The sequence below is a fragment of the Oncorhynchus tshawytscha genome, linkage group LG02 (assembly GCF_018296145.1).
Source record: "Oncorhynchus tshawytscha isolate Ot180627B linkage group LG02, Otsh_v2.0, whole genome shotgun sequence".
NCBI classification, from domain to species: Eukaryota; Metazoa; Chordata; class Actinopteri; order Salmoniformes; family Salmonidae; genus Oncorhynchus; species Oncorhynchus tshawytscha.
Window position 1 is genome coordinate 25,002,747 of NC_056430.1, and position 25,041 is coordinate 25,027,787.

Genomic DNA, 25,041 nt, shown 5'->3' on the forward strand with positions numbered 1-25,041 from the left:
GCGGTGTGTGGAAGAGAAGGCATGAGGGAGGGCCTATTGATCTGGCCTCAGTGTTTCAGTCAGATGCTCACAAAAAGGCAGCTTAAAATATATGGAAAAGCACTTGTAATTATGTAGACTGGAGGGCATAACGCTCCCGGGGTCATTTGTTTGGTTTATACTGCATATCTTAATTAAGCCTCAGCCGCTTCACTTTGAGGCAGTAATTCTGATATGAGCAATGACAGGTCGTATGTTCAGTCTTTCCAGGTCCTTGATATCCTTTGTCTGCTGTTATGGACTGCCCTCATCAATTCAAACCACAGGTTTTCAACAGAGTTTAAGTCAGGAGACTGTTGATTTTGCGCTCAATTAACCATTTATTTGTAGGTTTGGATTAGTGTTGTGGGTTATTGTCTTGCTGGAGGATCCACTTGTGGCCAAGTTTCAACCTCCTGGCAGAGGCAACCAGGTTTTTGGCTAAAATGTCCTGGCACTGGAAAAGTTTATGATGCCATTGACCTTAACAAGGGCCCCAGGACCAGTGGAAGCAAAATTGCCCAAAAATATCAAAGATCCACCACCGTATTTGACCATAGGTATGAGGTTATTTTCTGCTTCTGCTTGTGTTTTTCAATGCTAAACCCACCACTGGTGTGCGTGGCCAAAGAGCTCTATTTTCATATCATCCGACCATAGCACCGGTTCCAATCCAAGTGCCAATGCCGTCTAGAATATCATTTCAACAAAAAAAATGAGCATGGAATATAGCTCAGTATTGGTCTGATTTATTGTACGGTCTTTTTTGCCTGGCCCTGAATGTATACAAAGAATGTCCAAAAATGGCCATAAGGGTACCAAGTCTAGGGCTGTGAGAGTTATTCATCAGTTCACTTGAGTTCCCTTTTTGTAATTTTAGTGCACCATTTTTTTGTTTGTGATTAATTGCATTGTCTGAAAGTCTTCCAAATACAGTGAGAACATACAAAATACATCATCTATACATCTAAAAACAACAATGTGATGTCAAAACAAGTTGACATTGAGGTTAAAGAAGTTGTGCTTTATCAATTTACCTGACTTTGTTGACTAACTTTGGATAAAATCAAGATGTCAATGCTTTTTGTATAAAAAATCTTAAATTACAGCTACATTTTGCGATTAATCGTAAGGGGTTCAATCGTCAGAGGTTCCAACTGTAGAAACCAGTTCCTACATATGAATATAAAAATTGATTTTATCAAACAAAACTATTCTACATTTTATCTCTGGGACGCTCAGGATGACAAATCAGAGCAAGATTACTGAATGTAAGTACATTATTTACCTTCAGAGGTGAATGTATCAAACCAGTTGCCGTGATAAAAGTTTTGTTGTTGTGCACTCTCTTCAAACAATAGCATGGTCTTTTTTCACTGTAATACCTACTGTAAATTGGATAGTGCAGTTAGATTAACAAGAATTTAAGCCTGTCTATGTCCTGGAAAGTGTGCTGTTACTTACAATGTCATTCTAGTCACATTAGCGCATGTTAGCAACGAGGGACACAGATCCCGTAGATCCTTCAGAGGTTACTAAAAGTAAATCCTAAGATTAACTCGATGAAATGTTTGAAATTGTTTGAAAGTCCTAGTACCAACACAATTACAGTTGATCCGAACACATTTCAATGACAGTTTCTTAAGTCATCATTTATGTATACAACTTCTAAAGAATAACAGACATCCAAATAATAACATAATCACTGGCGTAATAAGGCATCCAATATGGGTGAAGTCCTCACTTCGCAACCTGGTGAGTTTACAGTAAAACAGTTATAAAGCTCTGTATAAAGCTCTGTCCGAATTAGCTTGTCGTAATCAGATCCACCGGTATATATTCAGATGACAGATTCCAGAATGGCTACCTCACTGAGGCATAGCAGACTGCCCCATCAGCCCGCCAGAGAGAATGACGCATTAACATGCAGAGAGATGAGAGCTTAGAGCTGTGCACAAACTCAGGCAATATCTAGGGACAGCCCTGCATACTGCCTCTCCTCTGCTTCATGTCCCTAAGGCCCAGAGAGAGAGAGAGAGAGAGGATAGAGAGAGAGATATGCAGTTCTGTATTAGTGACAGGTCTGTAGTTGCTGCTAGAATAGCGAGGTATAAGGAGGTTCTCAGCTGTTTGAGAGGAGAAATAGCAGTGGGTAACCGGGCCCCAAAGGGACTGATGTGATTATTAAATATCAGGATGGGCTACCAGAGTGCCACCGCTGATTCACATGAAAGGGTTAGGAGCCATCAGCATTCTCAAACCAAGCATAACATACTATCCTCAGCTCTCTCTCTCACTCACTCACTCACTCACTCACTCACTCAAACACTACAGTACCTGCTATAGCACCAGCCTATCCGTTTGTTCAGAAAAAAAATATGCCATTTCACAAAATGGAGGGATCTCTGTGACTGTCCTACACAATCTGTATTGTTTTCTTCTTGCTGAAATTACACCCACAGTTACATCAGAGTCTTATATAAGCCTTTAATATTATGCGTGCCATGACACAAAACACCATTAATAGATCTAAGCATCAATACCCAGCTCGCTAAGTGAATCTGTCACCAGCTCTACTTTGCCACGAGCCCCTGGCTTTAATGCAGCGTCGGGCTACAATTAGAGTAGACATGGGAACAGAAATATATTTAAAAAATAAAGATCATTTGTTGCCCGAGGCTTGGTTGCACAGTAAAATATTAATGCTCCTCCTCTGCAAATATCGCTCAGAGGGACAAAAGAAGTCACTTTTTCTCCACAGAAACATTCATAAAATAAAAAGCCCAGAGAATCCCTGAGGCCAGGGCTCTAAAGAACAGGGAGCATAGGCGGAGGAAGAGGGAGAGAGGAGAGAAGGAGAAGGGGGAGAGAGAGAGACAGACAGAGAGAGAGAGTAAGAACCATTCTGCATTAACACACACACCTGAATAGGCCCAGTAGGACTCCTCAGCCGCTCTTCTGAGTCTGCTCCCGGGCGCTCGGCCATCTTGGCTCCCTTGCGTGGACCCGGGCTGCCCTCCTGTCAGCGCTGTGTGGGGGAGAGAAAGGAGAAGGATGTCACCAAAATGGCACTGCACTCACTCACTGCGGTAAAACAAAAAAGCACCGCTCTTGCTAACAGCATTCTCATTAAGAAACAGAGACTGACTGTGACTTGGACACAGCCAAATTACACAGCCAGTGCTTACAATGACTTACCAAAACATCCTACCACAAAAGCCACAACAAATTCCTTAAAACTTAGGCATGAATACAGACACATAGATACATAGTGTGGCTCATTGGTAAGAGCCACACTTTGTCAGATCCGATTATGCCAGGCTCATTGTGACTGTGGGGCCTCTGGGATGTGAACTGCGGGCTGCTGAGTTTTTGGGTAAGAGTCACCCACACTCCTGCCCCTCACTTGCTGTGCCATAAATGGGCTTTGGCAATACCTGGGAATAACTGGTATTTTACATTTTATCTGTCTATCACATGTGGTTATGAGAACAGAGAGAGAGAGAGAGAGAGAGAGAGAGAGAGAGAGAGAGAGAGAGAGGTAAGAGGACACGTGCTGAGCGCTGGCTGACCGTGTGGTTACCTCCTTACTCACTGCATCACCAAGGACACTGGGCCACCGGAGATGTCAATCAAAGCCTAATGGTATTTTAAAGGCTGCTCGCTGGGCATTGTGGTTACTTAAGGGCTTGATGTAAACAATGGGTGACTCTTTGTTTCAATGACAGACCGATTTTTCTCTCTTCTTTAATTCTTGGGGATGTAAGCTTGAGCATGCCTGTGAATGTCAATGAGAGGCCAGTCCATGGCTTTTCTATGAATTACATTATCGATTCCCAATACTCTCCCAACAGAAAATGTTATTATGCAGCCCCACCCTATCCTCTCAATCCACGCCAAACCCATCCTCTCACTATCCTTCTTCTTGCCTTTCTTTCTGTCATTCATTCCCTCTCCCATTGTCTCTTACCCTTGACTCTCTTTCTCTAACACACACACACACACACACACACACACACACACACACACATATCGTACAAGCTCATTTCATTCTTCCCCACATGCCTGTGAGGCCACAGGAGTTAACCCTGTCCTCTCATGGCTGTAGCACTTCAGCCGTGGCCAGTCATTTAACAGCTAGCCACTATCTACACAGGTGTCCATTAAAGCAGTCAATCAGTCCACAGTGCCAAAGCCCAGCCCAGAAACTCTGGGCTGCACTGAAACTATCCCCAGCACTGTAACATAAGAATATAAATGTCAGTGCCAATGACAATATGGGGTGGGGAGGGGAGAGGGAACTAGGGATGGGAGGAGAAGTGGTGCTGATGGGGGGGGAAAACGCTACAGAGGGATAGATGGCAGAGTTTGGGTAGAATGAGAGAAGAGAAGTAGATAGAGAAAGAGGGAGAGAAGAGGACAGAGTAATACAGTGTCGGGTCATATTGGGGTGGGACCATTTTTTTCAGCCCAGCCCACTCTCTTAGAGACAGTCTCTGGTCACTGTGATGGGCAGCCTGCTGCCTGGCAACTGTTCATCAGGAGGAGAGGACACCAGGAGGCGAGAAAGAAGGGAGAAAAGAACAAAGGCCTTCTATGCGTTTTCAGAGGAGGAGGAAGGAGGGGGGAGAGAGGAGGGAACAGGCTTCGACTGGTAGTGCCAGTTTAAAAAAGTCACAAGCAATGTTCCCTCTAAGCTGCACACGTGCGTGGGCACGCAACTCCCCCAGGACTGCCGTGCAGAAGAAATATCAGCCTGCGAAGAGAAGCACGAGATTGAACTTCACTCAACTTTCTGGAGTTTTCCCCGTTAGTTAACACTATCAACGTTTCCCTTTGCTGTGGGAATTGTGATCGAATCAATGCAATATTAGCCACTTTCAGTGCAACATACCGAACTATGCAAGACTTTGTATGCAAAACTAACTATGCAAGAGATTTTGTTGTAGGCAGAGCACATTGGAATAGGATTATCATTCTCTTCTCCTATCCACTGGTCTCTGTGTCTTCTACCACAACAGTCACTACTTCCCTGCTCTCCCAGACCCTGTCAAAGACTATCAACGTCAACACAGCCAGCAAAGCAGCAAAGATACACACACCACACACGCATGCACACACACACAGACTCACAAATACAAACCACCACACAAAGACACTAGCAGTCATGTGTCATACTAATGGCGCAGAAAACCCTGTCCTAAAAAACAGCATTTTATTCAAAATCATTGCATAGAGCACATAGTGTTATGAGGGAAATTTAGAAAGTCCTTGTTTAACTGTGCAGGCAATGCTAGGGATGTCTCCTATGATCTAATCTTTCTGCGAGAGGTTCCATTCTGCTGCGCTGGTCTAAACTAATTTTTACCTAATTGATTTATAATTTCCTATTTGAGGAATGTGCTCTTATGAGAGAGAGATTGGGGGCTGACATTTTTGTCAGGCCATCTCTGCAGAAACAATGATATGGGGAGATGTAATCGAATAAGGATCCGAGTCTAAAACTATGATTTTCTCATTCAGATCCCCAGTAGCTGCTGAAGAAGCAGCAGCTACTCTTCCAAGCCCTGTATCTATATCTATAAAACTTCCCTGAGGCTAAGGTATCAACTTTAACAGAAAGCCAAATGAAGTAGACAGTTCAGCAGTGAAACAGAGAATGAAGTAGACAGTTACGCAGTGTCCTGGAAACAGAGAATGAAGGTGCCATTGGTGGCTTCACAAGGGTAATGAAGTTGTGATTAGCTCTTTTTGGCAAGACCTGCAGCACCTGCAATGTCAACTCCCAGATTCACTAGGATAGAGAACTCACATAGAGCTCTATTTGAAAGGTGTGTTCAGCAAGGTCAGAATGCACGCACACACACACACACACACACCAACAAAAACACACACCATGCAAAATCTGCATGGCAAATACAATATACGTGAATGCCAACAACAACAAATGTGCTTCCTTGCTCCAGCTGTACGTACTGCCAGAACTCCATAAAGCAGAAAGAAACTGAAACTTTGACTGACCCTGTCTTTTGTTTCCACACCGAGTGAATCACACAAAAGTTCCTCTTGAGAAAAGAGATGGAAAGCATTGGTTCCTGCCATCCACCCATCCCCGCAGACCAGCCGTTGAAGCTATTGCTGAATGTTTGCTGTCACTTCATTCAAACACAGAATGTACTTAATCTTGGATTTTTTTATACCACTTCAGTGGTTCGAGGAGGCAGAATGAGGTGTCCAGAAACACACAGGTGGGTGCACATACACACACACACAGAGCACAGTGTGTGTGTGTGTGTGTGTGTGTGTGTGTGTGTGTGTGTGTGCGTGCGTGCGTGCGCGCGCGTGCGTGTGCGTATGCATATGCGTATGCGTGTGTGTGTGTGTGTGTGTGTGTGTGTGTGTGTGTGTGTGTGTGTGTGTGTGTGTGTGTGTGTGTGTGTGTGTGTGTGTGTGTGTGCGTGCGTGCGTGTGTGTCAGCCAGGGTAGTCCTCACTACTGTAATACACTTAATTAGCATTCTTTTCATCTCTCTCCAATACATCTTTACTGCTGAAGGACATCCGCGACTAGCAAACACACACACACACATACACACACACAAACGCCTACTAACAGAAATACAAACACAAACAACCACACACACACACACATACTGGCAGTCCAAAACACTTGCATGGTGGTGGTCAGAGAGTAACAGCTGTCACGTTAAATAAACCTTGCAGGGCTGTAATAGTCCTCCACATACTCTCTGGTGGGTGACCAGATCCTCTGCCAGAGGGACAGGCATAGGGGCTTGGGAAGGGATTAAGAGGGGGCTGGGGCTGTGAATGGGGGGTGTCAGGAATGGGGGCTGGGATTTTGGTCTTGGCATTGGGCTATAGGTTAGAGGCTGTGGTTGGGCCTATGGCACAGTGTTGAGACTGGGTAGGGAGAGCAGCAGAGATGAGAGGGAATCAGTCCCCAGAGAAAAGACGACCCAGCATGGGGTGAGTTCACTACAGTCTCAGCCAAAGGCAGTGAGAGAAGCACACAGAGGGAGAGAGAGAGAGAGAAATGGCGAGAGAGCGCTGTAAAGCCAAAATGCTGGTGCATCGTCCATAAAGCAGAAACACTGGGAGGCAACACGAGAGCGTGTCGGAAGCACATTACTCAAATGGGTCTTTAGTGTAGTGGAAAATGCACTTGAAGACACGCGCTCGTTCCAAGCGCCCGTCTCCCTTTGTGTTTTCTCCCTGCATTGATCTGCTATAGACAGGAGACAGTATGCACCACGGCTGGTCACTCCATGCACACCGATGTTAATTAATAGGCGGTCTGCAAAGGACAAGGTCGCTGAGCCAAACACAAAGCCAATGCTGACAGCTCCACTGTGAAGACGTACAGTCCAGATACAGTTAACGTCGCCTTTTGTCCACCGCATTCACAAACACAGGGGCTGCCATGGGTTCCTTTATACTCCTATCACACAACAAGGCACATGATGTCACTGTGAAAGACATGGCCCATTCATGTTTCAGTAGACACAGCCTTCAGATACTGTACCCATTTAAAGCACACCATGGAACCAAGTCCCTTATAGATATTGTCTTTGTTCTTTGTTCATACCCTTTATTTTTGTAAATATTTCAAAAATATTTTTACCCCAATTTCATGATATCCAATTGGTAGTACCAGTCTTGTCCCATCGCTGCAAATCCCGTACGGCGAAGGTTGAGAGCCATGCGTCCTCCGAAACAGGATCCTGCCAAGCCGCACTGCTTCTTGACACACTGCTCGCTTAACCCGGAAGCCAGCTGCAACACTGTGTCGGAGGAAACACTGTACAACTGGTGACCGAAGTCAGTGTGCATGCGCCCGGCCCGCCACAAAAAGTCGCTAGAGGACATCCCGTAGGGCCAATTGTGCGCTGCTTCATGGGTCTCCCGGTCGCGGCTGGCTGCAACACAGCCTGGGATCGAACCGGGGTCTGTAGTGATGCCTCAAGCACTGCGATGCAGTGCCTTAGACCGTGATGCAGTGCCTTAGACCGTGATGCAGTGCTTTAGACCGTGATGCAGTGCCTTAGACCGCTGCGCCACTCGGCAGGCCCTTGTGTTCATTCCCTTCAAGAGTTCCAGAGACACAATTGTTCTTATTTTATTTATTTAAAAAATTTAAAAAACTTTATTTAACTAGACAAGTCATGTTAAGAACAAATTTGTTTTTACAATGAGGGCCTACTTGGTAAAGGTTAGAGAAGTCCTTTATAGCATTGCCCGATAGCAATGACCAAATCTACAGAACAGTGCTTCCCTGTGAGGGAGCAGTTATCTCATAAGAATGCAGAGCAAAGGACTGTGAGTTATCTTTAGTTATGTTCCGGCTGATTGGTGGAGGAGGGAGAGGTGATTTGTGGGAGTTGTCTTCGCTTACATTTTATTTTTCTACCTGCATTCATCTCTGGCATTCATGGAGGCAGGAAATAAAGATAAATGAGATGCAGTCGTTTCTTTTTTTCTGTTTCTTTTTTTCTAAACGGAGGCTTGAAGGTCAGTGCATATGAAACAATCCATAACACATGTCACTTAGCAAAATCCAAGTACAGACAATAGACATCTGCTACTGCACCTCTCTCTCTCTCTCGCTCTCTCATTCTCTCACTCTGTCTTTCTCTCTGTCTCTGCATTGCAGTACAGGGGGAAATGGGTTGTTCTGCTAATAACTCATGTAATTCCCATGTGACGATTCGATAATCATGGATGGATCTATGTCCTTTAGGCTTACACTACGCTGTAAGAGGGATGCAAACGCCAAAGCATGAACAGCGATCAATGCTGTCTGGGCTCTTTTTCATATCTCAAGTGTGCTGCTACAGCATTGTCATTTTTAATGTATGACCCTGTAGCATGTACTGTATGGCCACACGCTGCTGCAATCTTGGAAATGAGGTTGTTAAGCTCAAAGGGGCCATCTGGGTAAATAAAGGATGAATACACAAATAAAAAGTGGGCAGGATTTGGCCACCTGTGGTTTAATGGGTTGTCTTCATGACATTGAGGACAGTCAAGTTAAAGCTAGTACTGTATGTCAGACACAACAACCCCCACCACTTCACTTGTAGACATAAAACAACCCCCCACCCTTCATCTGTAGACATATAACAACCCCCACCCCTTCAACTGTAGACATATAACAACCCCCATCCCTTCAACTGTAGACATATAACAACCCACACCCCTTCATCTGTAGACATATAACAACCCCCACCCCTTCATCTGTAGACATATAACAACCCCCACCCCTTCAACTGTAGACATATAACAACCCCCACCCCTTCAACTGTAGACATATAACAACCCCCACCCCTTCATCTGTAGACATATAACAACCCCCACCCCTTCATCTGTAGACATATAACAACCCCCACCCCTTCAACTGTAGACATATAACAACCCCCATCCCTTCCACTGTAGACATATAACAACCCACACCCCTTCATCTGTAGACATATAACAACCCCCACCCCTTCATCTGTAGACATATAACAACCCCCACCCCTTCACCATATAACAACCCCCACCCTTCATCTGTAGACATATAACAACCCCCACCCCTTCATCTGTAGACATATAACAACCCCCACCCTTCATCTGTAGACATATAACAACCCCCACCCTTCATCTGTAGACATATAACAACCCCCCCTTCACCCCCCCACCCTTTCATCTGTAGACATATAACAACCCCCACCCTTTCAACTGTAGACATATAACAACCCCCACCCCTTCATCTGTAGACATATAACAACCCCCATCCCTTCAACTGTAGACATATAACAACCCCCCCACCCCTTCATCTGTAGACATATAACAACCCCCACCCCTTCATCTGTAGACATATAACAACCCCCACCCCTTCATCTGTAGACATATAACAACCCCCACCCCTTCATCTGTAGACATATAACAACCCCCACCCCTTCATCTGTAGACATATAACAACCCCCACCCCTTCATCTGTAGACATATAACAACCCCCACCCCTTCATCTGTAGACATATAACAACCCCCACCCTTCATCTGTAGACATATAACAACCCCCACCCCTTCATCTGTAGACATATAACAACCCCCACCCCTTCAACTGTAGACATATAACAACCCCCACCCTTCATCTGTAGACATATAACAACCCCCACCCCCCATTCAACTGTAGACATATAACAACCCCCACCCCTTCATCTGTAGACATATAACAACCCCCATCCCCCCACCCCTTCATCTGTAGACATATAACAACCCCCACCCCTTCATCTGTAGACATATAACAACCCCCACCCCTTCATCTGTAGACATATAACAACCCCCACCCCTTCATCTGTAGACATATAACAACCCCCACCCCTTCATCTGTAGACATATAACAACCCCCACCCCTTCATCTGTAGACATATAACAACCCCCACCCCTTCATCTGTAGACATATAACAACCCCCACCCCTTCATCTGTAGACATATAACAACCCCCACCCCTTCATCTGTAGACATATAACAACCCCCACCCCTTCATCTGTAGACATATAACAACCCCACACCTTCATCTGTAGACACCCAACTGTAGACATATAACAACCCCCACCCCTTCATCTGTAGACATATAACAACCCCCACCCCTTCAACTGTAGACATATAACAACCCCCACCCCTTCATCTGTAGACATATAACAACCCCCATCCCTTCATCTGTAGACATATAACAACCCCCACCCCTTCAACTGTAGACATATAACAACCCCCACCCCTTCATCTGTAGACATATAACAACCCCCATCCCTTCAACTGTAGACATATAACAACCCACACCCCTTCATCTGTAGACATATAACAACCCCCACCCCTTCATCTGTAGACATATAACAACCCCCACCCCTTCAACTGTAGACATATAACAACCCCCACCCCTTCATCTGTAGACATATAACAACCCCCACCCCTTCAACTGTAGACATATAACAACCCCCAGCCCTTCATCTGTAGACATATAACAACCCCCATCCCTTCATCTGTAGACATATAACAACCCCCACCCCTTCAACTGTAGACATATAACAACCCCCACCCCTTCATCTGTAGACATATAACAACCCCCACCCCTTCAACTGTAGACATATAACAACCCACACCCCTTCAACTGTAGACATATAACAACCCCCACCCCTTCAACTGTAGACATATAACAACCCCCATCCCCTTCAACTGTAGACATATAACAACCCCCACCCCTTCAACTGTAGACATATAACAACCCCCACCCCTTCAACTGTAGACATATAACAACCCCTTTGCCATAGCTTCCTTTCAGCTATTAGGACTCATTGTATTGAGTGTCGGGGATGAATACGGAACCAGTGGATGACGCCAGCTCATATGCTCCACTGTAACAAGGGCAGATCCTCTTCAGATTGAATGACACAGAGCATACAATAGAAAGGGTAATGTATAACAGCCAATCACTCTCATGTTTTAGTACACTGGTATTTTCATACAGAAGTCAAAGTCACGTTACTGTAAAGACTAATGGAGAGAGTAACAGTATACAGTAGACAAATTAAATGCATACTTGAGTCATCGTCTGACTCTGAGATTATAGGCATTTTGCAAATGCCATCTGATGAATAATTCAGAATCAATAGCCTAGACCTTCACCGCTCCTGCAAGCCAGAGACTTAAATTTAGGGGTCAAGATCAGCTCAATGTAGCTCCAATACTGAAACGGCCTCAGGGTCTTTATGTTCAACCCATACACCATCGTAAGAGCATAGTTAATCTGTTCTTTCTATGACGCACAGCGATAATCCCACATTCCCCCATTTCCTGACCTACGACCTCTCCCAGAGTGCATTGCATGTTGAGGTGTTCCAGGATGTGAATCCATCTGTTTTTTTGGGCAGTCGTTTCCAACTCCCTTTGGATCCATATGGGCACCTGTGACCCGTTTACTTATCCCACCCAATGCTAACCTGCAAGGTTAAGGTGAAGTATCATTATTATTAATCAAATCAAATCAAATCAAATCAAATTTTATTTGTCACATACACATGGTTAGCAGATGTTAATGCGAGTGTAGCGAAATGCTTGTCTTTTAATATGCTTGTCTTTTAATATGCTTCTTTGTGTGTTTCTTTGTGTGTTTGTATTGGTCTCCGTCTCCTCTCTCAGAGATTATTCTCCCTGGGTTCTGGTTCTCAGTTTTTCCTGACAAATATGGCCACCGTTGCAGCCGTGGTGAGCATTGAAATTGAGATCTGAGAGATTCATGCATTCCTCCTGACAAGATTAAGACACCTGAATGGTAAAGCTGCAAGCCCAGCACCAGAGAAAGGGTTCTTTGGGGTGTGTATTAAATTGTATTGGAGAGCCGATAAACAGAGTTCTGGCAGGAGCAGAAGTTGCATAGAGTAATCCTGCGGTATGGGATGTGGATCAGTGCCGGACACAGTGCAATTCGATTAACGCCCAGGCAAGGTGATTCCCCCTCCTAGGGCTCAACGAAACAGATCCCCTCCCCCACCCCCCTCCTGGAGTGCTAGGTGCCTGCACACTTGAATTAAAGGGTACCTACTCTCAAAAATCAAAGTCAAATCAAAATTAATTTCTTAGATTTTTTACAGACCTCTCAAAAAAAAGGTCTGTAAAAAAAAAGGTGTGACTTTGAGAACGAAAACCTGAAACCTGTGAATTTCTGACTCAGTTTATCTGTTTCAATAGTAGGCCTACTATTAGCCTACTGCACAGTACAGCTTGGGTTGGCCTGAATGTGAAAGACCAATATGGGATTCACCATTTTAGATTATTCAGTGTACATTGCATTCTGGAAAGTATTGAGACCCCTTGACTTTTTCACATTTTGTTACGTTACAGCCTTATTCTAAAATGTTTAAATAGTTTTCTCTCCCAAATCAATCTACACACAATACCCAATAATGACAGAACAAAAACAGGTTTTAGACATTTTTGCACATAAAATTACATTTACATAAGTATTCAGACCATTTATTCAGTACTTTATTGAAGTACCTTTGGTAGAGATTACTACCTCGAGTCTTCTTGGGTATGATGCTATAAGCTAGGCACACCTGTATTTGGGGAGATACTCCCATTCTTCTCTGCTGATCCTCTCAAGCTCTGTCAGGTTGGATGGGGAGCTGCACAGCTATTTTCAGGTCTCTCCAGAGATGATCGTTCGGGTTCAAGTCCAGGCTCTGGCTGGGCCACTCAAGGACATTCAGAGACTTGTTCCGGAGCCACTCCTGCATTGTTCCCTCAATCCTGACTAGTCTCGCAGTCCCTGCCGCTGAAAAACATCCCCACAGCATGATGCTGCCACCACCATGCTTCACTGTAAGGATGGTGTAAGGTTTCCTCCAGACGTGACGCTTGGCATTCAGGTCAAAGAGTTACGCCTGTCATTCAGGTCAAAGAATTGAATCTTGGTTTCATCAGACCAGAAAACCTTGTTTCTCATAGTCTGAGAGTCCTTTAGGTGCCTTTTGGCCAACTCCAAGCGGGCTGTAATGTGCCTTTTACTGAGGAGTGGCTTCCGTCTGGCCACTTTACCATAAAGGCCTGATTGGTGGAGTGCTGCAGAAATGGTTGTCCTTCTGGAATGTTCTCTGGAGCTCTGTCAGAGTGACTTCCCTGACAAAGGCCCTTCTCCCCCGATTGCTCAGTTTGGCTAGGTGGCCAGACCTAGGAAGAGTCTTGGTAGTTCCAAATTCTTCCATTTAAGAATAATAAAAATTTGTTGGTACCCTTCCCCAGATCTTTGCCTCAACGCAATCCTGTCTTGAAGCTCTATGGACAATTCCTTCAACCTCACGGCTTGGGTTTTGCTCTGAAATGCACTGTCATCTATGAGACCTTATATAAACAGGTGTATGCCTTTCCAAATCATGTCCAATCAATTGAATTTACCACAGGTGGACTCCAACTTCTACAAGTTGTAGAAACATCTCAAGGATGATAAATGTAATCAGTAACATAACTTTTTTTATATATAATATATATAATGTAAGGATATAATTTAGTAGAAAGCGATGTGTTAGACATCCATATATGGCCAGCTATGTAAACTTTAACATTAATTTAACCTGCAAATGAGGTCATTCAATTGGTAACATACATTTTTGTCTTCTTCTAAGGGGAAAGTAAAAGTAACGGAATTTAATCAGATTATGTTACTGAGTTTGGATAATCCAAAAGTTATGTTACGGATTACATTTATCATCCTTGAGATGTTTCTACAATATGTATATATATATATATATATATATATATATATATATGAACTAGGAAATCTCACAAATGGAAAAATGTAGCAACCAAAGAAATGCTGAACAAATCTAAATCTATTTTATATGAGATTCTTCAAATAGCCACCCTTTGCCTTGATGATGCTTTCACCACTAGGCTACCTGCTGCCCCATAATGAGCACTTGTTGGCTGCTTTTCCTTCACTCTGCGGTCCGATTCATTCCAAACCATCACAATTTGGTTGAGGTCCGGGGATTGTGGAGGCCAGATCATCTGATGCAGCACTCCATCCCTCTCCTTCTTGGTCAAATTGCCCTTACACAGCCTGGAGGTGTGTTGGTCATTGTCCTGTTGAAAAACAAATGATCCCACTAAGTGTAAACCAGATGGGTTGGCGTATCGCTGCAGAATGCTGTGGTAGCCATGCTGGTTAAGAGTGCCTTGAATTCTAAATAAATCACAGACAGTGTCACTAGCAAAGCACTCCTACACCATAACACCTCCTCCTCCATACTTTATGGTGGGAAATACATATGCGGAGATCATCAGTTCACCCACACCGCGTCTCACAAAGACATGGCGGTTGGAACCAAAAATCTCCATTTTGGACTCCCCACCAAAGGACAAATATCCACCGGTCTAATGTCCATTGCTCGTGTTTCTTGGCCCAAGCAAGTCTCTTCTTATTATTGGTGTCCTTTAGTAGTGGTTTCTTTGCAGCAAATCGACCACGAAGGCCTGATTCACACAGTCTCCTGTGTGTGTCTGTTAGATGTGTCTGTTACTTAAACTCTGTGAAGCATGTATTTGGGCTGCAATATCTGAGGCTGGTAACTCTAATGAACTTATCCTCTGCAGCAGAGGTAACTCCGAGTCTTCCATTCTTGTGGCGGTCCTCATGAGAGACAGTTACATCATAGTGCTTGATGGTTTTTGCGACTGCACTTGAATCAACTTTCAAAGTTCTTGAACTGTCCCATATTGACTGACCTTCATGTCTTAAAGTATTGATGGACTGCCATTTCTCTTTGCTTATTTGAGCTGTTCTTGCCATAATATGGACTTGGTCTTTTATCAATATGGACTTGGTATTTTACCAAATAGGGCTATCTTCTGTGTACCACCCCTACCATGTCACAACACAACTGATTGGCTCAAACGCATTAAGAAGGAAAGAAATTCCACAAATTAACTTTTAAGAACGCACACCTGTTAATTGAAATGCATTCCAGGTGACTACCTCATTAAGCTGGTTGAGAGAATGCCAAGAGTGTGCAAAGCTGTCATCAAGGCAAAGGGTGGCTATTTGAAGAATCTCAAGTATGTATGTTTTTTATTAATTTATTTTAATTTCTCTTTTATTGAACCAGGTAGGCCAGTTGAGAACAAGTACTCATTTACAACTGCGACCTGGCCAAGATAAAGCAACGCAGTGCGACAAAAACAACAACACAGAGTTACACATAAACAAACGTACAGTCAATAACACAATAGAAAATAAAAATAGAAAAATCTATGTATAGTGCAAATGTAGAAGACTAGGGATGTAGGCAATAAATAGGCAATAGAGGCAATATAATTACAATATAGCATTAATACTGGAGTGATAGATGTGCAGATGATGATGTGCAAGTAGAGATACTGGGGTGCAAAAGAGCAAGAGGGTAAGTAATAATATGGGGATGAGGTAGTTGGGTGTGCTATTTACAGATTGGCTGTGTTCAGGTACAGTCAGGTACAGGTACAGTAAGCTGCTTTGACAGCTGATGCATAAAGTTAGAGAGGGAGATATAAGACTCCAGCTTCAGAGATTTTTGCAATTCGTTCCAGTCATTGGCAGGAGAGAACTGGAAGGAAAGACGTCCAAAGGAAGTGTTGGCTTTGGGGATGACCAGTGCAATATACAGTGGGTCAAAAAGTATTTAATCAGCCACCAATTGTGCAAGTTCTCCCACTTAAAAAGATGAGAGAGGCCTGTAATTTTCATCATAGGTACACTTCAACTATGGCAGACAAAATTAGGAAAATTCACATTGTAGGATTTTTAATGAATTTATTTGCAAATTATGGTGGAAAATAAGGATTTGGTCACCTACAAACAAGCACGATTTCTGGCTCTCACAGACCTGTAACTTCTTCTTTAAGAGGCTCCTCTGTCCTCCATTCGTTACCTGTATTAATGGCACCTGTTTGAACTTGTTATCAGTATAAAAGACACCTGTCCACAACCTCAAACAGTCACACTCCAAACTCCACTATGGCCAAGACCAAAGAGCTGTCAAAGGACACCAGAAACAAAATTGTAGACCTGCACCAGGCTGGGAAGACTGAATCTGCAATAGGTAAGCAGCTTGGTTTGAAGAAATCAACTGTGGGAGCAATTATTAGGAAATGGAAGACATACCAGACCACTGATAATCTCCCTCGATCTGGGGCTCCATGCAAGATCTCACCCCGTGGGGTCAAAATGATCACATGAACGGGAAGAAAAAATCCCAGAACCACACGGGGGGACCAAGTGAATGACCTGCAGAGAGCTGGGACCAAAGTAACAAAGCCTACCATCAGTAACACACTACGCCGCCAAGGACTCAAATCCTGCAGTGCCATGCGTGTCCCCCTGCTTAAGCCAGTACATGTCCAGGCCCGTCTGAAGTTTGCTAGAGAGCATTTGGATGATCCAGAAGAAGATTGGGAGAATGTCATATGGTCAGATGAAACCAAAATATAACTTTTTGGTAAAAACTCAACTCGTTGTGTTTGGAGGACAAAGAATGCTGAGTTGCATCCAAAGAACACCCTAACTACTGTGAAGCATGGGGTGGAAACATCATGCTTTGGGGCTATTTTTCTGCAAAGGGACCAGGATGACGGATCCGTGTAAAGGAAAGAATAAATGGGGCCATGTATCATGAGATTTTCAGTGAAAACCGCCTTCCATCAGCAAGGGCATTGAAGATGAAACGTGGCTGGGTCTTTCAGCATGACAATGATGCCAAACACACCGCCCGGGCAACGAAAGAGTGGCTTCGTAAGAAGCATTTCAAGGTCCTGGAGTGGCCTAGCCAGTCTCCAGATCTCAACCCCATAGAAAATCTTTGGAGGGAGTTGAAAGTCCGTGTTGCCCAGCAACAGCCCCAAAACATCACTGCTCTAGAGGAGATCTGCATGGAGGAATGGGCCAAAATACCAGCAACAGTGTGTGAAAACCTTGTGAAGACTTACAGAAAACGTTTGACCTCTTTCATTGCCAACAAAGGGTATATAACAAAGTATTGAGATAAACTTTTGTTATTGACCAAATACTTATTTTCCAGCATAATTTGCAAATAAATTCATTAAAAATCCTACAATGTGATTTTCTGGATTTTTTTTCCACATTTGGTCTGTCATAGTTAAAGTGTACCTATGATGAAAATTACAGGCCTCTCTCATCTTTTTAAGTGGGAGAACTTGCACAATTGGTGGCTGACTAAATACTTTTTTGCCCCACTGTACCTGCTGGATCGTGTGGGTGTTGCTATGGTGACCTTTGCACCCCAGTATCTCTACTTGCACACAAAATAGCCCCCAACACTCTACTCAGCAAACAGGATGTAGTCTATCACAGTGCCATCCGTTTTGTCACCAAAGCCCCATATACTACCCACCACTGCAACCTGTATGCTCTCATTGGCTGGCCCTCGCTTCATATTCGTCACCAAACCCACTGGCTCCAGGTCATCTATAAGTCTTTGCTTGGTAAAGCCTCGCCTTATCTCAGCTCACTGGTCACCATAGCAGCATCCACCCGTAGCACTCGCTCCAGCACGTATGGTCACCCCTAAAGCTAATTCCTCCTTCGGCCACCTTTCCTTCCAATTCTCTGCTGCCAATGACTGGAACAAACTCCAAAAATCACTGAAGCTGGAGACTCATATCTCCCTCACTAGCTTTAAGCACCAGCTGTCAGAGCAGCTCACAGATATGTACCTGTACATATCCCATCTGTAAATAGCCTATCCAACTACCTCATCCCCATACTGTTATTTATTGGATTTATTTAGCTCCTTTGCATCCCAGTATCTCTACTTGCACACTCGTCTTCTGCACATCTATCACCAGTGTTTAATTTCTACATTGTAATTATTCTGCCACTATGGCCTATTTATTGCCTTACCTCCCTTATCCTACCTCATTTGCACACTGTATATAGACTTGTTTTATTGTATTATTGACTGTATGTTTGTTTATTCCATGTGTAACTCTGTGTTGTTGTTTGTGTAACACTGCTTTGCTTTATCTTGGCCAGGGCGCAGTTGTAAATGAGAACTTGTTCTCAACCAGACTACCTGGAAAAATACATGTGAAAGAAAAATAAATAATAATAAACACACACACACACACACACACACACACACACACACACACACACACACACACACACACACACACACACACACACACACACACACACACACACACAGTCTTCAGTCTTGTATATCTAACCTTTCTAAATCCTATTTTTCCAAACCCCTAAACCTAACTCTTAACACTAAACCTAGCTCCTAACCCGAACCCTAAAAAGCCTAGCTGCTAACCCTAAACCTAATTATAACCCTAATACTAATTCTAACTTTAACCCTAAAACCACTAGAAATAGCAATTGACATTGTGGGGACTAACAAAATGTCCCCAGTTGGTCCAATTTCAGTTTGTTTACTATTCTTGTGGGGACACAACATACTATCTTCATCTTCTTCTTTCTCCCCCTCTTTATCTCCTCTATCCTCCCCTATTCCATCTAGTTATTCACAGGAGTGTCATCATAGTTGATGGTGGCATAGGTTAGTGTTTACTGTCCTGCTCCATCTACTTACTGCCTTCTCTAGGACTGATGTCAGGAAGTAGCACATGCTATCCATACGCCACCAAAGACTTTGTCCCCCACACCACGTCTAACAGCTGTCATGTCCTGTCAAATACTGCCAAAGCACCTGGCAAGGTACTCTGACTCTAAAATGAGCTGAATCTCTGCTAGATGCTTGAGATGCATTCACAAAAGCATTAAAACGAGGTACAAAACTCACCCTCTGTGGAGAGTAAGGGAGCAGAAAATACAAAATCGTATTTTCCAGAGTGTAGCCACACCTCTGTCACAGCGTGACACAGGGTTACGAAGTCATCCGCTCAGACTCACTGTGACGAAGCTAAATGTTCCCAAAATTAGACATTTGTAAGTAAAATGCCTGGTGTTAACGGCTCCCATCAATTTGCGATAAGGCGGCAGAGTGGTGAGGTGAATCCAGCTGATAAATGACTAGAGCTGCTGGAACATATTTTTTGCAGGAGATAAAACATACCTGGGATATGTATTTCTCCAGGGATAACCAAATCAAATGATTAAGTTTAAGATTAGGGGGAACTAGGGTGAGGGGGTTAAGGGGTTTGTGGGTTGGGGGGAAGGGAGAGTTATGGTGGGTGTAGCTTGGTATTAAGGATACATGAAATAATGGTATCTCGATAAAGCTTATGGAAGAAGCATTGGAAGACAGAAGCATTGTTTTCAGGTCTCTCACCTCTACAAACTGAAATTTGTCTCAGATTCAATTATGTAATGTCTGAACACACTAAACGACAGCTGTACATTAATGACAACTAGTGACACCATTAAACTTGAATAATGTGTATAAAGATCATATTAAAAGGTCCTGAGATGAAAGGAGCCTAGAGCCACTAACATTGTAATATTGACTGAGGGACTGGGATTTGTTTTTGATATGTAGTTTATCTGATGAAATTCAAAAATTCCAACACTATATCACTGTTGGTCTATATCTGCTTGTGTGCAAATGCACATGCACTTGTGTATGTGTGTGTCAAAGTCAAACCTATCTCACCCCACGCAGATCACACACATCAAAGAGAGGGAGATTGGAGAACAGAGAGGAAATTATCTATACACACCAAACCACTCCCGATGGAGTTAGAGGGGGCGCGGGTGACATGATTATCTGCACGTTGCAAGACGAGGAATCCACCCACTTTGATCAATGGGAGACAGCGTTTCAACTACTTACAATGGTGGCCTCACCTCTCTCTCTCTCTCTCTCTCTGGAGTTGGTTGTGTGAGGTTGCTGTGGGTGGTGACAGGGTTTCAACTACTTACAATGGTGGCCTCACCTCTCTCTCTCTGGAGTTGGTTGTGTGAGGTTGCTGTGGGTGGTGACAGAGTTTGCTGTCCCTTTTTTAAGCTAATGTTTTTCTCGTTTCTAATCTTTTTTTCCCCTCCATGATTTTAGGTTAAGTAATTTGATTTAGTGGTTATATAGCCTACATTGTTGGGTGGGTTAGTCGCAAGGGTGACATTTGTGGGCAATACTCGGCCTTGTCTCAGTGTAGTAAGTTGGTGGTTAAAGATATCCCTCTAGTGGTGTGGGTACTGTGCTTTGGCAAAGTGGGTGGGGTTATATCCTACCTGGTTGGCCCTGTCCAGGGGTATAATCAGACGGGGCCACAGTGTCTCCCGACCCCTCCTGTCTCAGCCTCCATTGTGCTGGAATAGTTTATGTGTCGGGGGACTAGGGTCAGCCTGTTCTCTCTCTCTTTCTCTCTCTCTTGATTTGTTTGGTGGGAGTGGGGATGGAGTCTCACATGGAGACACTGTACCTGTCTCTCCGCCATGGGTTCAGGTATATGCCTGAGCCGAATATGAACTTGATGCGAGAGCTCGCACCTTACAGGAAATTTGGCAGCCCAATGAGAGAGTTATTACTTGGATGTAAAACCCCACTGTTGAAACGTTACCGCTTGTAGGCTAGAAGGCAGGTTTTCAACTTGACATATTTTGTACCAGGTGAGGTATGAGGGGAAAGCCTACATGGTTTATGCAACCACAGGTAGTCTGAAGGGTTTTGAGTGTGGGGAAATTGGACATAAGAGGCATGCATGCACGCACAGGGAGCTGGACGAGCGTGGCACTGATGGATCCACTGTCACGTCTGGCTCTACCCCAAACATCGGAATTGCTTGCCTAGAAATTGCATAGAGTTGTACGTCGGGCAGAAATGAGTGTTTGAATCAAGAAAGTTTCCTCTCATGACCTCTACAAGCCAGAATGTTGAATAAAATTGTATTTTAATGTAATTTACCGATTGTCCGTGCAGTTGGTCCTTTTGGCAGTAGGAATGTGAGACAATATATCCACAGGAAAGTACAATTACATCCATTTTTCAAAGCGCTGGTAGTGCATTCAGGTTGGAGCAGGATATAAGAGACATTGAAAATAGCCTTATTGGGCAGTATGACTCAGGATCAGAAAGGGAGTTGAGGGCTAAGCGGACGCAGCTGGGGTCTTTTTTACAAGATCAGGTGAAGGGTGCGCTCAGAGTGGGTTCTTCTTCAACCTGGAGAGGAAGTCGGCGCAGCAGAAGCAGATCATCCATCTTCGGCGTCCTTCAGGGTCTCTGACGTCGGATTTGGTGGAGATGAGAAGGATAACTATGGACTTCTACGCAGACCTCTACAGTGACAGCAACACTGATCCTCTGTGTGCTCAAGAGATTCTACAGGGGCTGCCTAAGCTCAGGCCTGAGCAGAGTGCTGGGCTGGAGGGTGATCTTTAGTTTCAGGAACTAACAGCGGCTGTGCAGCAGCTCTCCCCAGGCAGTGTGCTGGGGGTTGATAGACTGACAGCTGAGTTTTATAAACACCTCTTGGAGGTCTTTCGGGAGCCCTTTGAGAACTCTGTTTACCAGTCAGCTGCCAGTGGGCAGTGCTGTCATTACTGCCAAAGAAGGGGGCCGGTGTCATTGCTCTGCTTGGATTACAAAATACTGTCAAAGGGGTTGGAAAATTGGCTGTTTAGACACAATAGTTCACGTTTCTAGGGGTAGTAGCTTGGAGGTCGGCTTCATTGTCAGTTTATGCTGATGATGTAACCGTGTTTATTAAAGGGGAGGTAGATGTAGATAAGGTTAGCAGGGCATTAGTGTTGTTTGAGTGAACGGCATCAGCTAAGGTGAACTGGGAGAAGAGTGAGGTGGGCCAGAGCAGGATCTCCTGGTCTTCCTGGGGGGATATAGTACAGTGGGTCAGAGCAGGATCTCCTGGTCTTCCTGGGGGGCTACAGTACAGTGGGTCAGAGCAGGATCTCCTAGTCTTCCTGGGGCGCTATAGTGGGTCAGAGCAGGATCTCCTGGTCTTCCTGGGGGCTACAGTACAGTGGGTCAGAGCAGGATCTCCTAGTCTTCCTGGGGGCTATAGTGGGTCAGAGCAGGATCTCATGGTCTTCCTGGGGGCTACAGTACAGTGGGTCAGAGCAGGATCTCATAGTCTTCCTGGGGGGCTACAGTGGGTCAGAGCAGGATCTCCTAGTCTTCCTGGGGGCTACAGTGGGTCAGAGCAGGATCTCCTAGTCTTCCTGGGGGCTACAGTGGGTCAGAGCAGGATCTCCTAGTCTTCCTGGGGGCTATAGTGGGTCAGAGCAGGGTCTCATGGTCTTCCTGGGGGCTACAGTACAGTGGGTCAGAGCAGGATCTCCTAGTCTTCCTGGGGGACTACAGTGGGTCAGAGCAGGATCTCCCAGTCTTCCTGGGGGCTACAGTACAGTGGGTCAGAGCAGGATCTCCTAGTCTTCCTGGGGGACTACAGTGGGTCAGAGCAGGATCTCCCAGTCTTCCTGGGGGCTACAGTACAGTGGGTCAGAGCAGGATCTCCTAGTCTTCCTGGGGGCTACAGTGGGTCAGAGCAGGATCTCCTAGTCTTCCTCGGGGGCTACAGTGTGACAGAGTAGGGTTGAAGTTCTTAGGGGTGTTCTTGGGGACCTTAGAGTTTCAGGGGAGAAATTGGGAGGGGTTGATGGACATAATTGCGGCTAAGTTGTCTAAATGGCTGTGGTTGTTGCCACTGATGTCTTTCAGGGGAAGGGTCGTGGTCGCTAACATCTTGGCTACTTCACTGCTCTGGTGGACCCCCCACAGAGTGGTTGCTGGTGGATTTATTTTGGCCTGGCCAACATTGGACACGCCAGCAGTGTTACACCTCTCTTTGCATGAGGTGGGCCATGTGCTGGTGGACATTGGGTCCAGAGTGACAGCTTTCCACCTACAAGCTGCACATAGACTTCTGTACCATCCCCCCATACCAGCCCCATGCTGGAGAGACACTGCTTGGGCTGTTCTGAGGAGAGCAGGGGACGGACCTAGGTTATGACAGGCCCTTGTTCCTGTTGGATCTGAAGCAGGTAGATATGTCAGCCATTACTCCACTCTACAGCACTGTGCTTTTGGCGTGGAAAAATAATATTTGTTCACAGAAACATTTCACGGACCAGGAGCATGGAAAAAAAGGTGTCTGTGTCACAACCAACTAATCCAGACCAGAATGCTGACCTCTGACAGCTTGCGGGCCAGGCTTGTGAGAGCGGGTTTCACTAAGTTGGGTGACCTGCAAGAAGAAGCTGGGTGTAAATCTGCTAGCGACATGGCTGAGGCTTCATCCATAAAGTCAACCAGGCTGCTGCAGCAGGTGGTGTAGGGGGTCCTTGCTGCACTAACAGGCTCATTCAGAACTGCTGGGGAATAGGCAAATGACACTGACCTACCTCATTCACCATCGCTGCCGCTGCAGAGGAATAGCAGAAGGGTGAGGGAATGATCCTATCTTTCAATACTCCGGAGCTGGGGGCCTTTTGCACAGCCAGCAAAAAAGCTGAGAAGGTGGCTCAGGAAGATCATCTGCACGGGCTGAGGGCAACGAGGTGGCCGGGGGGGTGGGACCGGGCTCTTCTCTGAGAGGATGTTGGCACTCCCTGTGTAAGCATCCCATAGAGAGGCATATTGCTGATCTATAGTGGAGGATTATTAATGTGGCTATCGCTACGAACAGATATGTGTCGCACCTTGATCCATCAGTGGGGAGGGAGTGTCTGTTCTGTGGGTAGGAGGAGACTGTGCAGCATCTGTTTTTCTCTTATTCCAGGCTGGTAGCAATGTTTTCAGTCCTGGGTGGGTGGTGTACAGGCCTAGGGTTGGGGCTGACTGTAGACCTGCATGTTGGAGGGACTAGGTATAGATTAGCAAATAGGCTTAGAGACAGTCTAGTAAATTACCTGTTGGGGCAGGTAAAAATATACATCTGGAAGACTAGGAAACACGAGATGCAGGGGGCACGTTGTACAGACCTCAGAGCTGTGCTGCTGGGGCGGGATCAGCTGAAACTGGAGCATGTATATGAGGGGCTGGTGAACCTTCTGGGGGATTTTGTGGGGGGTCCTATGTGCAGTGGATGAGGAGGGGGGATTGGTTTTAATTTAGTAGTCTGTTTAAATTAAATAAAGTTTGTATTTTAATGATGTAAGTATTTGGGCCAAATAATGGTATTTTCTTTATTTAAAAATATCTCCCTCTCCCACCCCATCTCTTTCATTTCTCTCTCTACATGTAACTACACATTTAGTGTTGGCTTCATTTACATAGCATTGAATTCACCTCTACTTTCATTTTATTTGCTTGTGCATATCTGACCTGATTTCCATCTAAATCGCTCATTCCTTTATCCATCTAAATTACTCATTCTTTGCCTCTCCCTCTCAATCTCCCTCTCTCTCCCCCTCTCTCTCTCTCCTCAGAAGAGAAAATTACATCTCATTTCAGTTTAAACAGATTGACACCGGGCCATAATTCCCCTTATGCTATACACTCATCCTTGAGAGACCCATTAGAGGGGGGATAAAAACAAGATGATGAATTTA

At 44.8% G+C, this 25,041-nt stretch overlaps 1 protein-coding gene across 2 annotated transcripts in view; it reads right to left on the reverse strand.

Annotated features, from left to right (window-relative positions):
* The window catches only part of LOC112219011 (receptor-type tyrosine-protein phosphatase gamma), a 319,617-nt gene that overhangs the window by 234,677 nt on the left and 59,899 nt on the right, over positions 1–25,041 (reverse strand). For both annotated transcript variants that reach the window (XM_024380244.2, XM_042295621.1), the window contains exon 2: positions 2,942–3,046. In XM_024380244.2, coding sequence (XP_024236012.2) covers positions 2,942–3,046 — 105 coding nt within the window. The remainder of the gene's footprint in view (positions 1–2,941; positions 3,047–25,041) is intronic.